General features: G+C 30.6%; 1 protein-coding gene across 1 annotated transcript; it reads right to left on the reverse strand.

Annotated features, from left to right (window-relative positions):
• Positions 1-483: 483 nt before the first annotated feature.
• LOC127727226 (rab GDP dissociation inhibitor beta-like) lies at positions 484-14,761 on the reverse strand. The gene is made up of 11 exons (XM_052234700.1): positions 14,651-14,761; positions 12,937-13,044; positions 11,033-11,129; positions 9,659-9,793; positions 8,140-8,338; positions 7,732-7,863; positions 6,600-6,768; positions 4,769-4,871; positions 4,329-4,473; positions 3,780-3,834; positions 484-2,855 (listed from the first exon to the last, which is right to left on the reverse strand). Exons 1-11 carry the CDS (start codon positions 14,693-14,695, stop codon positions 2,721-2,723), a joined length of 1,323 nt encoding a protein of 440 aa, XP_052090660.1. The 5' UTR covers positions 14,696-14,761; the 3' UTR covers positions 484-2,720.
• Between the last annotated feature and the right edge of the window lie 44 nt (positions 14,762-14,805).

Here is a 14,805-nt window from a genome sequence, read left to right on the forward strand (position 1 = left end):
ATTGGATTGGCAGAATTATTCCTGCACAAGGGCATATTTTTTAATATTTGTAAGTAAATTACAATGCTGCATGAACATTTATTTTTATGTTTCATGCACCAATATTCTCATCATGTGGGTCAGGATATTAAATTTCAGTTTTCTTTGAGAAGAGCGTTTTTTAGCCAATAGCAATACCAGGTCATTAACTTTCAATTTTATCAAGTCCTCTTGCCTCCTGGGTATTGGATATACCAGGTGGAGGCTATTCCAGAAACATGTGCAATTTTTGAACTTGTCCAAAATATGGCTTAGGTAAACCTTTTACATAAATTCATATAGTAAATGTAGGTGTAAATGAGTTTTGTTCTAGGTGTTATAATAAAACTATATATTAGATAGCCATCAGTTGTTTGTGTGTTTTGCATCACTTATATACTTAATTTGTAATTCACTAATACTACACCAACTTTATGGAATATACAATAAAAAAACACTATGTAATAGCATGTTTATGATTTTTTAATAATTTCTGACATATTTAATGTGATTAAGCATAATTTCTTACAAATAATAGCATTTTCAAATTTATTCATTACAAACCTAAACAAAAAATGATCTTATTTTTTCTTTTACTTCAGGATTTAATAGGCTATAGAGCTAATCTCATAACAGGACCTAATTAAGCATACATTATACTGTAAATCCTTATTTCTTATTTCCTTATAATAAACGGTAACTGAGCAAGCTTAGACATTTTTTAAATATGATTTATTTGAAACCTTCACCTTCTTTGTCTCACTTTTCAAACGCATTCAATTTTGAGTTTGTTTATTTTTATTTTTTTTAGCGGGGGTGTTATCACATATGTACTGCATTTTTTTTTTACATTTTTAAATAAAAGACTAAAACAGGCCTAAATTCTAAGGCCACATTTAACACCTTTTCCAAACTGCCTATTAAATACAAAAGCTGTTCACCTTAGTTTTAATTATTTCCTTAAAACAATACTGATGACCACAATATCCAATACATTACTACATGTACATATTCTCTGCCATCCTTAATTGTAATGATTAAACTGACTTCACCAGAAAACATAAAAGTCAATTATAAAACAACGTTCGAATTTGGAGGAATGTCAGGTCTACAGACTCTATTGTTTTTGGTGCATGTTGACTAGTTGAGGAATAAAAACAAAAAGGATAACTGTCAATGTCAGTAATATAGAAAAAATTGAATGAAATAAATGGTTAAATAATTTTCTGTACGTAAGACAATCAATATATTTTTTTGTGACTTATTACTGGATTCAGAAGTTGGCATTAAGTGGTAAAGCATGTTATGATATTATTTATATTAATAAGTATTGTAGATAGAATTTAGTGCTTCATCAAAAATGTGTTCATAAACAGTAAAAACAAATAGCACATTAATAAATAATAACAAATACATATTTGGTCCATTGGTAAAAATGTAAGAAATAGAACCTTTTAAATTATCATAAAAGTATTGATGTAATGTTGGATGCCTGTATAACATCTTGAGAGGTTCTTTTGTGTTATACATGTACCCTTGTTTTAGCACTGACAGAATGTAAACTACCTTCACTAATAAACAGATTAAATGCCATTGCAATGGAATTAGTTACTAAAAAGGAAAAAAAAATGGAAAGCATGATCCAATGACAAATTATAAAAAGAAATGAAAATGCTTAATCCTTATCATGTTAATGCCTGGGAGGTAACATTTAATGTTTAGTTTTCCATTTCGCTCGAATCTAAAAGGCTTATTTGACATAAAGTATTAACACATTATAATAATATTATAATGTTGAAGTCACATATATGCTAATCAGATAGAACTCAGCAATTAGTTTCCATGGTTTTTAAATTAGAATGCTTAATTGAAAATCAAAAATATTTTAAAAGCTTTCTTACAACAGAGTATAGGGCCTGTAGAAATGTTTTATAACCAACTTTTATTGCACTTTACGCATGTGAAAGTTATAAGCATACAATTAACACAGATGCACTACATGATAGTAACTTTGTGACAGTATATTTATCCTCAATGAAATAACCCTGTTCCAATATCACTTGTATCATGTAACTTTGCATTGTAATTCCATAAATTCCCATTTGATCATTATTCAGCATTAAATATTTCAGGTGATAAAATGATATTCAAATGTACTACTCAACAGACATTCTTATGTGACAAAGTTGTCTCATGCAATGTACACAATATGAAAATGATATTTGTACATATAAACTTTGTTAGAACAAGTCAATGGACAAAGAGACATAAAAATAATTTATTAATAAATCAGAGCATATGTACACTGATCAATTTGAACACTTTTAGTAAAAGATTGTAAATTTTAAGAAATTTTATGCATGGAATGAAAATTAATATTAGTTTTCAAATTGTTCAAAATGTTTTATACTCTGTACAGTTGTTCAGTTCACAAACAATTGCTGAATTATAAAACAAACAAATTAAGGGAAAGACAAAAGTACAATTTTCTTTCCCCAATATTCTCAAAATAACATATCTTTTAACAAGAAGCAAACAAATACTGATATTTCATTGGTTTCAGCCAGTGCACCAAATAAAAAAAGATGCAAATAAATAGACAAATATATTTTTATACCAAATGCATCATAACTTTGCAATGAATTGCTTCCCTTTATCACAACATATTGAGTTAAAATTTGAAGTCTATTATGTTGTTTATGTTACATTTCGTGATCTGTATTTTGAACTTTGTCATAGTCAAACTTTCCTCCATATGCTCGTTCAAACACTTGAATTACATCTGCACAAGTTGTCTCAAAATGTGATGTTGCATCATAGGACTTGGTAATAAAAACCTACAATAAAGAAATCTTGATATAGGTTAACTTTCAAATAAAATTCTACAAATTGAAATTTTCTCTGGTTTATTTACCTAAGTAAAATGAAAGCAAAATCACTTTTAGTATATGCCAATAATGGTCAAACTCAGATATATTGTCCCCTACCGACGAAGTCAAAGGGGACTTTAGGTTTGCACTTCGTCCCTCTGTCTGTCCATCCGTCAAATCAGTTTTCCACACATTTTTTCTTCCTGCTTGAAGATATTGATTTGATATTTGGTGTTTTGTTTTATCATAAGTTACAGATCAAGTTCAAATTTTGTTCCGGTCTGACGATTTTGTGCAGAGTTATGGTCCTTGAACTTAGAAAATTCACTCAAATAATCAGTTTTCCACACTTTTTTTTGTCATGCTTGAAGATATTGATTTGATGATTGGTAGATAGTTTTATCATGACAAGTTACAGATCAAGTTCGAATTTTGGTCCTGTTTAATGATTTTGTGCAGAGTTATGGTCCTTGGACTTAGAAAATTTAATCAAATAATCAGTTTTCCTCCCTTTTTTTCGTCATGCTTGAAGATATTGACTTGATATTTGTTATATAGTTTACACCATGACAAGCTATAGATCAAGTTAACATTTTGTTGCAGTACAATGAATTTTTAACCGGTAGGGGACTATGTATTGTCAGGCAATACTCACAGAATGCTTGTTAAAACTCAGACAGGCAATTTGGTGCCAATTTGGTTACATTTAATTTTTTTAGTAGTTAATTGCAAAGCTTAAAACTGTGTCTGATCTTGTTTGAAATAAATTTTAACTATCAAAGCAAAAAAAATGTATTAATTTCTGAGTTTTTACAGTAAATGTAATGATATTTTCTAAAAGTTTTACTCATAACATGAACTATTTTCAAAAATCAGAAAATAAAATATTACTTTAGACGTTGATCCATCATCTGTTGGTTCTTTTAATTCACTCACAGACACAAATCTGAAATAATATATATGTATATGTATAAGAACAGTTAAATAGATATTTACAGAATGGGCACGCTAAAAAACCTTGGAACATATAATTATTCAGTGTTGGTACATGTATTTATTCATGACTTGGAGTTAATTTTTTCTGTACAGCCAAATTAATCAATGAAAGACTGATTTTTAATGCAGAAATTTTAAGATCTCATTGAAATAACTCCACAGTTAATAGCTATGGTATTAATTCAATGGGACAGTTCTATTTGCAAAAATTTAAATAGCCTGGAAAATACCAACTGATTCACTGGAAATGTTTTTTTGATTTCCTTCCCAATAAAGTAATTATTGAGTTTTGGAATAAATCTTTTTTTACAATAATAAATGTTCTTTGACTTTGCACTTCTGTAATATCTCAAATTAAAGCTGCAAGAAAAATGTATTTCACAATTAGGCATTGATGGATATTTCAAAAACATTTTTCTGCCAGAAACTTAATTACCTACTCACTTTTGTTCTATAGGTGAAATAAGGTCTAATGCTACCCTTATTTCTTCCTCTGGATTGCTTGTTTCTACAGTGGTACTGACTATGGCTAAGTAATGTCCCTTTGCAGCGACAAAATGTGTAGCTGATATCATACTTATATATATATCTGTAAGAAAACATCACATACAGGGTCAAAAGCTTGTGTAGCAATGTTTAGTTAATTTGAGCAATGCAGTTTACATTCATGAAAATAAAAACAAGAAATGTGTAAAGGATATATCTATTACATGCACAAACTTATCAAACTTTCGTTTTGCAATTAAACTATTATATAATATAAAAAGTTCTTACATTTTGTACAATTAAAATTCTTTAAATCAGCACTCAATTTCGATTCCAGTCATCTATCATAACATATTTATGAAAAGCCATATTAAATTTTCTAGAAAGAATAAGATTACCATGCGTTCTGTTCACTTGGTTCTGTGGAATTATAATTTGTGTTGATAATGAATCTTTTGTATCTTTAATGGGATGATCCAGGATGCAAATGGCTCTAATTACCTAAAATATTCCACAAAAATTAGTTACATAAAAATGACTGTCAAACTTCTTTCATAATTTAGCAATATTTAAGAAATAGTTCATAGTAGCTGGAATTTATATTGATTTTACCACGGGTTGACACTTTATGTTTCATTTAAATGGTAAATCTTTAGTTAAAAAATTTGAAATGATTTCTTGAGTAATTTCCACTGATTTCTATCATTAGTTCATTAAATTTCTGTATCTTTTTATTCTTTTTAGTAAAAACTTGAAAAAATATCTATCTGGCTGTAAAAGTTATGAGGAGGGCAACATTTTCTTCTTTCATTGAACTGGTCCCTCTTATAATTGACATTGTTAGGTAAAACTGTGAGCTACTGCTCACTGATGATACTCCCGCCGAAATATTTCGGTAAACAGGAAGTTGCTGAGTGATGAATCTGAAAACGCATCACACGATGTAACTTACTTATATAAACCCTGAAACCAAATTTCAGAAATCCTTGTCAAGTAGTTCCTGAGAAAAATGTGACGAAAATTTTCAACTTGGCTATCATGTGTAAAATAATACAAGTGTTCGGTAAACAGGAAGTTGTTGAGTGATGAATCTGAAAACGCATCACACGGTGTAACCTACTTATATTAACCCTGAAACCAAATTTCAGAAATCCTTGTCAAGTAGTTCCTGAGAAAAATGTGACGAAAATTTTCAACCTGGCTATCATGTGTAAAATAATACAAGTGTTCGGTAAACAGGGAGTTGTTGAGTGATGAGTCTGAAAACGCATCACACGGTGTAACCTACTTATATAAACCCTGAAACCAAATTTCAGAAATCCTGGTCAAGTAGTTCCTGAGAAAAATGCGATGAAAATATTCATGGGACGGGCGGACTGACGGATGGACTGACGGAAGGACAGACAGAGGTAAAACAGTATACCCCCACTTTTTTAAAGCAGGGGTATAATAAAAATCTCAGACAAATCACCAGATGGGTCAATTCCCTAATGCGCCTCAAAATGAGGAACTCAAAAGTTGTGTGTAAACAAAAAATCTCTGTGTAGTGATATTGGACATGTTTCTATTTTTAACAAGTGACTGAGCCTAACCATTTGTGTTGATTTAGAAAGTAGAGGAACATAGAATAAATGTGTAAAAACTATGAAGCTATTAAATGTGTTCAAAGTTTTAAATTTTCAAAGAACATATTGTGTTAAAAAAGGGATTTTTTACCACGAGGAGCCGCATCACGAAAGGATTTTCGGGGTAAGCTAATTTACAGAAAAAGTAATCTCACTTCGTACCCTGAAAATTTAAGCACATATGTGAAAATATCTCAGCTTCGAAACGAGCCATTATACATATCAAAGTTTATGATATGGGCTGAGCTACAGGAAAAAATGTTACCATTACCGCCTATGGAAAAATAAATTAAGGATATTGACCCAGATGATCAGGTGATCAAAATTGTACAAGCAGGAAATTAGACATTTGAAAAATCTGTAGTACTTTGGTGGGTCCAATAGCACAGGGGTAAAATGTAATAGCCCTGAATTACACTGCACTTCAACATTAGTTTTTGGAATAAATTAATAATATCAACAATTTGAATTACACAGTTTAACATGTTTAAGGGATACAAGTTTCTTCTATTATGTTCTTGAGTTACGCATTATCTCTCAACACCTCAACCTTCACTAAAAAGGATATATATAGCATAGTACATTATATTAACACCATACAAACCTTTCCTACAGTTTTACATTTGTCTGTAGCATATGACGGATCACATACAACCATTTTACATTTAGCCACTTCTCCCTGGGCTTTCACACCCACTACCTTTCCATCCTCATACACTATTTCAGCATCTGGTCGATCTAACATGTATGTCCCACCATAAATAGCACTTAATCTGAAAATATTATTAAACCATTTATATCCAATTTACTAATTAAAATTTGTTTAAAATTGATTTGAATAGCTTTCCTAAACTTTTTAATTTTGGCCTTGTTGATCACTGAAAAGACATTTTTTGTCGAAATGAGCATTTGGTGCAGTTAACTTGGTATTTAGATTATTTTAAGTTCATTCTTGACGGACGGTTCCTATTTATAACAATTCCATATGAATATTGTATTGCTTTTCACAGTAAATATTTGATATCAAGGATAATTTCAGTAATGCAGAAAATTCAACATACTGACAATGTAATAAAATGGATGGAAAGTTTTAAAGAATTGTAGGTTTATATTGAACTATTGTATCTTTACCAAACAGAAGAATCATAGGAGGAAATCAAATTTGCACAATCCAGTTGATTTGTGAAATCTTAGATCTATATAAGTGAATGCTTGATTTGAATAGTTTTGTAAAATATATCAGGACAAATATGTAAAGATTTTCATGTTCTTTCAGAGAGAAAAAAAAAAGCCTAGGTTTAAACAGGGTAAAATTCTCACTTCTTTTATGCTTTTAAAGGTACTACCATGAACACTAATTTACTAATAACCCAAAAAGGACTGCCACAATAAAACTTGTGTTATGATTAATTAATCTTTTTACCATATTTAAGTTTAATATATCTACAAAGACAAAATGAAACGGAAAGAAGAATTTGAAACGAACAATATATGTAAGGATGACTATGATCAAGTTAAGTTTCAATTGTCCCAGTGGTTTAAGAGAAGAACATTTTTTGTAAAAGTTTAAACAGACAGATGATGACAATTAAGACAAATGTAAAGTGCTGGCTCTAGATCTCAACAATCCTTTGAACCAGGTGATCTAAAAATCCTATAAACAACAGAACCTGCAGAATAAATAATTAATTTCTGCAATTTTCACAATAAATAAGCTATAATTAATGTAAACATACCTTGCAAATCCCTGTGGTAATTCTCCCAAACCATACAATGGATATAGATAAGGAGACTTCAAATATCTGGCTAGTGATTCATAATATAACTTCACTCGGTTAATTAAATCTAAACATGGCTCATTTTTGTACCTGGAAGTTGACAATGTTATGTTAAAACAAGAGTAGTAAGATTACAATTATATTAAACATAGTTGTGCAAAAGGCAACAAACTGGTAAATCTAAAGTAGGTTTTAGGAAAGTATTACAAATTTATCAAACTTAAGTTCAGCATAAGACTACAATATCGACCAAAACACAGTTTATTCTCTTAAGAAAAAAACAATTGAGAATCTCTATTTGTTTTTAGTTAAATTTTACATTAAAAGTAGTTTTATATATGAAATCTAACTTTCCCAGACACTTACGCCTCATTTAGATGAAGAGCTAAAGCATGACCAGTTACATCGGCTGTATTGTTGTCTAGACCAAACTTTTCATATAACTTTGAAGCTGTGGTTTGTTTTGGGTCTACACCCTGCCATGTTTTGGGGTTTTCTAAGTCAAATTCAGTTACAAATATCAGAAACTTTCGAAATCTTCTCTTCTCAAAAAGTCCCATAAGTGCTGAAATAGAACAAAAAATGTAGTTTAAATGGAAGGAAATATTGATTTGTGTAAAACATTTTTACAGGAAAATCAATATTGATTTAATTTGGTACAATTACATTTAATCTTATGGTTAAAAATCTTTCTTCAATATTTTCATATCATTTCTTGTACTTATATGTACTGTACATATTCAGGTTAATGTAGTATACTTGATATTATAATATATTCTAAATTTTATAAATATTATAACCATCATTAAATGATGTGAATAAACATTTTGATAACGGTAGCACTTTTTCTGTTTAATGTTGTTGGTGTTTTTTCAATTTGTGGTTTCAAATTTTAAGCATATATACGTATATAAAATCAATAGAAAAATAAAAAGAAGAATGTGTCTATAAATGACCCCGCTTAAGCTTTGTAATTTTCCAAGTTAAAAAGGGGCATAACTTTAGAACAATAAATGAGTCACAACCAAAATTTGAACTCTGTCTGCAAGCTGTGGTTCTTAGTATTGTGTATGAGTTTCATAAAATTTGCATAAGGCAAACCGAAGTTAGTGCGGAAACGAAAATGGGATGGATGGTCAAGGGCAACACTTTATGCCCCTGTTGCCTACGGCGGGGGCATGAAAACAGTATTTCAGTCATTATTAAATGCTGATGTTTTGTTGAGCCACAAGATTATGATAATTATAAGATTTCTTGGATAGTTCTGTGGATTCCTACAGAGGCCAAGGCCACATCATGTGTAATCCTGTCTATTGTTTTACATCTCACCCCCTTTTTTATCAATTTTGTATTTACATTGTGTCATAGATCAAATTTATTCGTTCAGTGTATGTTTACTTGTTTTTGTTAATATGTCTTTTGATTGAATTAAGTTATTTCAATTGATATTTTATAGTGTGTCTTTCTATGTTATGGTGTTACACTATTGTTTCAGGTTAGGGTGAAGGTTGGCGCCTGTTAAAACGTTTAAACCCGCTGCATTTGTTTGCACCTATCCTAAGTCAGGAACCTGTTGTTCAGTGGTTGTCGTTTGTTGATGTGGTTCAAAAGTGTTTCTCGTTTTTTATATAGATAAGACAGTTGGTTTTCCTGTTTGAATGGTTTTACACTAGTCATTTTTGGGGCCCTTTATAGCTTGCTGTTTGGTGTGAGCCAAGGCTCGGTGTTATAATGGTTTACTTTTACAAATTGTGACTTGGATGAAGAGTTGCCTCATTGGCACTCATACCACATCTTCTTAAATCTATTTTAAGGAACAACTACATTATACAATGGCATTAAAAGGTTGCTAAACATTCCTTTAACTTTACTAACAAATACCTACATGTAGTCAATGCTTCCTTCTCATCAGCTGGGACCTTGTACACTTTACCACCTTTAAACACATAGCTTCCTTCTACACATTTGAACTCTAAATATCTGGTCACACCAGTACCTACCAACAGCTTAACCAATTGTCCTACAAAATATGCACACTATTTATTCTAATATAAACCCTTCAACTGATAGACAGCTTTAACATTTGAAAGAAAATAACATTACTTTTCCAATAAATCAGTTAACATCAACAAAATCTTGTTAAGCAGTTGAGGGTTGACAGTTATGTTTTCTTGTTTAAAAGTTAGTTGAATATGTTATTTACCCAGACATCTAATGTAGGCCGTGATTATTGAGACAGAAGTATTGGTTCTACCACTGCACCAACAGTGAAAAGATATTTCCACACTCAAGACAGCTTATTAATTTAACTGTCAAGAGATTTAAAATGTCATATTGATCTCTTATGATTTTCACAAGATATAAAAGCAAACATTAACATATTTTTCTATGATCTCCTAACATTGTATTCTTTCTGTTAGCAGTCATCAGGTATGGTCAGCGGTCTTTTTTTTTTTTTTTTGAAATTTTCAACAGCAACAGCAACAGGGCAAGGAATTTTGACCAATGATGAACTGAGAACATTTCCAATACAGGTTGATTATAAAACGGTACTGTGTAAATCAGCTTAGTTTTTTTTTGTATTTTCAACATCAGAATGTTCAACTGCAACCTGTTAAATGCATTACTAAGAAGGGGATAAAAGCATATCATTAAATAAGTACAATTATTTTTTAAATTGTATATTAAAACCTGTACACCATGTACACTGCCTCATTTATTGATGGAAAATCATCTTGAAAAACACCTTTTAGACAGATTGTTCATCTTGGCTAACATCATCCATTGTGCAGATTTCTATATTTTTGTTATGAATAGTTCCACATTGTTGTTAGTTGTTTTTAGTACTTAGTACTGATATGAGGAGTCAAGCCCTTTTCACGTGATTTTTATAGTTTGTTCTAAAGTTGTACTGTTACATCCCTGTCCCAAGTAAGGTGGAGAGTTGCCAAAAAATGTTTAACCTACCTGCACTCTTAGATCTTGAAAAACTAAATTCTTTAAATGCCTGTCGCAGGAGGCTGTTGTTGGTTGACATCTGCAAGAATTATTGTTCTTATTTTTTTTTTTATGTAATTACATGTAGCTTAAATCAGGCCATTGTTTTTTCTTTTGATATTTATCACATTCTCTTTTCCCAGCTCGTATGGTGACCAACAGTTGTTTACATCGTTGTCCTTTGATGTTTGGTAGATAGTTGTCTCATTGACAATCATACCACATCTCATTTTTTTATATAAATCAATAAACAGATACATACCATTAGCCATCAGAAATTTTGGAATTAAATCTATATTCCAATCTCTTCCTCTTCCTAGTTTTTCTGCTGGTGTGCCCATTCCAAACTTTTTGTAAATCTACATGTGTAAAGAAAAGACATGTTTACATTTATTTACATTTCATTGACATATGTAGCTTTTGTTCAATTATTTAATTACTTGTAATCTTAAAAATTATGTTACAATATTAGTTGTTAGCTATCAAAGTAGAACAAACCTATTAGGTTTTGGGTGATTGGCAAATTAAATGGCAATGAATACATTTTTATGGAAAGGCTATTTTGTATGTCATGGACTTGTGTACATTGGAATATAACTGGCACCCTAAGGGAGTGGATCGAAGAGTTTAGAGAATATACAACAGGAGTGGTAAATAAAATTGTGGAGGAAATTTTCAGTAAGCTTGTCACAACAGGAACTTCCTGCAACTACCTACCATTACAATCAAAATACCATAATCATGTAATATCATTGACAAGCCAACACAGATTTATCATGACTTGCCATTGTGACAAGAGTTGGAAAAAACTAAATTGCCATGATCAGCACTCACCATACTTGGCAAAAGGTTGCCACCCTATAATTTCCCCTTAAAAAACATTTAGGAAAAATTTGTGTCGCCTTAGATTTTTGATTAAAATTACTTGATGTCACCTTGTGAAAATTGTAATTAAAAAAATAATCTAGATTCAAATGCACACGATTCTGATATTCAACAAAATTAATACATTTATGTAATATCATTAAACTATGTTTAAAATGATCCCTATTTATAACACATTTATTGCTGTTAAAATACAATATTGTAGTGTATCATTGTTTATAACCTGTTGGCCAGGTTTTCATGGATCCTTCTTCTGAACACCATGACCTAGTTTCTCCAACTTAAAAATTCAGGTTTATTTCATTGCCATAATTCAAGGTTAACTGTCAGGTAATTAACTTACACCTTGCAAATGGGACACACAAGTGACACAAAAGATGTCAAAATTATGTAAAACAAGCATTCTGTGAGTATTGCATGGCAATACATAGTCCCCTACCGGTTACAAATTCATTGTAATGGAACGAAATACTAACTTGATCTATAACTTGTCATGGTGTAAACTACTTAAAAATATCAAGTCAAAATCTTCAAGCATGACGAAAAAAACTGTTGAAAACTGATTATTTAAGTGAACTTTCTATGTCCAAAGACCATAACTCTGCACAAATTATCAGACTGGAACAAAATTCCAACTTGATCTGTAACTTGTCATGATAAAACTATATACTAATTATCAAATCAATATCTTCAAGAATGACAAACAAACCTACCACTAAATTCTTCAAACAATTTACCAAAGAAAAAGAAAAAAATCCAAAATGTCATTTTGTTTTTAAAAAAATGAGTTATTTCCCTTTGAACAGAAATCTACTAATTAATAAGTATTTCATCAAAAATTTAATTCTAGGGAAAGGGCTTTAACTGAACAAAGAGAAAAGCTAAAATCGTGAAAATTAAACTTGACCTGTACCTTGTCATGATAAATCAATAAACCAAATATCAAATCAATATCTTCAAGCACGAAGAAAAAAAGTCTGGAAAACTGATTTGCCGGACTGACAGATGGACAGACAGAAGGAGTGCAAACCTAAAGTCCCCTTCGACTTCGTCGGTAGGGGACTAATAACTAATTACTGATGGAAATTCAATCATTTGATCACCACAAAAAAATAGTATGAGTGCTTATTAGATTTAAGGTTATAAGGACAGAATGGTGTGGCTAAGGACATCAAGAGCACAGCGCCCTTCTAAATTGGGCTAATGAGACCACTGCAGTAACAAGGTTAGAGACTTAATTATATTGAGTAAACTGTTCCCACAGACTACATGAATACTTACATCTTCCAGTGGTGTGATTGATGCACTTTCACCTCCATAATAAGAATTCCTATCAATGTGAAGAACTTTCTTTCCCATAACTGACATCATACCACTTATAATACATTCCTAAAAAAATAAAGAAGTACTTCAAATCATGTGGCAAGAATCTAAATAAAACAAAAAAATATCTTATTCTAATATCATTAATTTTCACCTGTTCATGCTGTTTTGCATTGTTATGTTTTATCTACATTATTTGTCATGTATGTTACCCTTGGACTAAGCAATGTCATATTTATTATATGTGCTTTTGAAAAAATATTTGATTTGATATTCTAGAGAGCATGTCTGTAACATATATACCCAAGTGCATCAGAATGAATATATCACTTGGACCCAGTAAAATATTGAAGCAGTTGCCCAAGCATAAATTGTAGATGAAAATTTATTTCTTTTTGAAAGAATTTTTTTAAGGCAAAAAAATAAGTTATCGTTACAGAAGCTACAGCCCATTCAGAATAACAGTATGGTTACAATTGGTGTTCATGTGGCACAATGTAAAATTTACTCAAAAACTGTCATGCAAATGTTAGGTTTGGTAAAATGTAAAATTTATACTGAATCAATCCATGACTTCTCTTTTACAAGGTTCATATGAGCATGCGTATGAATATATATGTGTATTAATAGCTTGTCTTTAAATTTTAAACAATGATGCACAATTTGTCCTTCATTTAATCAGTGTAACAAGATACAAAATACATTAGTAAAGGATTTGACAACTTGTTTGCAGTTCTACCACACAGTTTCACTGTTGTTTCTCACCCTTTTTATAGCATATTAATGCGACAAATTTAAACTTTGGTAGGTTCAATGTAAGTGAATCAGAAAACCAAAGATATATTATCAACAGGTTGAAAAAACTCAACAAATTTCATTCATGAATAGCTATTTTTTTGGGGGGAAAAACCATGTATGCTCAAGAAATTATGAGCTTTTCCACGAAAAATAAAAGTGTCAATAAAAGTACCATTTTACATTGTATAAAACAATTTTCTTCAATTAAATTCATGTTCTTTTTTTGTTGTTGATAACTTGATTTATTTTTTCTTACAATCATGACAATGTCCACTTGATCTTAACAAGATCAACGTCTGTGTCAACTTAAATAAGAAGTGTCAGCTGTTTATTGAATAACTCTATATTAAAGTATATCATAAAGATGCTGACTCTTATACATGGAATGTATTGATTATTTGAGTTGTGTGTGACAATGTAGATCAAGGGGGTGTGGCTTTAAATAAAAAAAAAAAAAATGAAGAGACACTCAAAATTTATGTTAATATCAAGCATTAACTGACATATTAGCAGGCTTTTGAAATTTCATACATAAATCAGAGTAAAAGGCTTCTGATTACTGAAGCTTACAAAAATCAATAACACCAAATGTATGTCGCCTTGTCGGCAGATCAGCCTCCGCAACTGTATTAAGGGTAGTTAATCATTTAAACGGATTGAATCATTTTTGCCATAAAATTAATCTATTGTCATATCTAATAGACCGTCTCGCAAATTATACATTTGATTTTGTGTATTGTAACCAAAACACATGATAATTTAGTGATGACATCACACAAGACTGATGGTAGACTTGTGTTCTAATAACGACATTTATTATAGGACATTATGTCTTTTTACGTGTCTTATCTGTTTGCTTAGCACATTTTTATACCTTTAGTCCTGTTCCTAGAACAATAACATCATATTCTTCATCCATTGCGAATATTCTTCGTGAGGTTTCAATCTGCTGATAAAATACACACACCGGCGAAAATGGCCTCCCACGCGTAGTAATATCAAAATCATTATAATATTTGGTATCTTTTT

This window comes from Mytilus californianus, unplaced genomic scaffold (assembly GCF_021869535.1).
Source record: "Mytilus californianus isolate M0D057914Y unplaced genomic scaffold, xbMytCali1.0.p SCAF_19, whole genome shotgun sequence".
NCBI classification, from domain to species: Eukaryota; Metazoa; Mollusca; class Bivalvia; order Mytilida; family Mytilidae; genus Mytilus; species Mytilus californianus.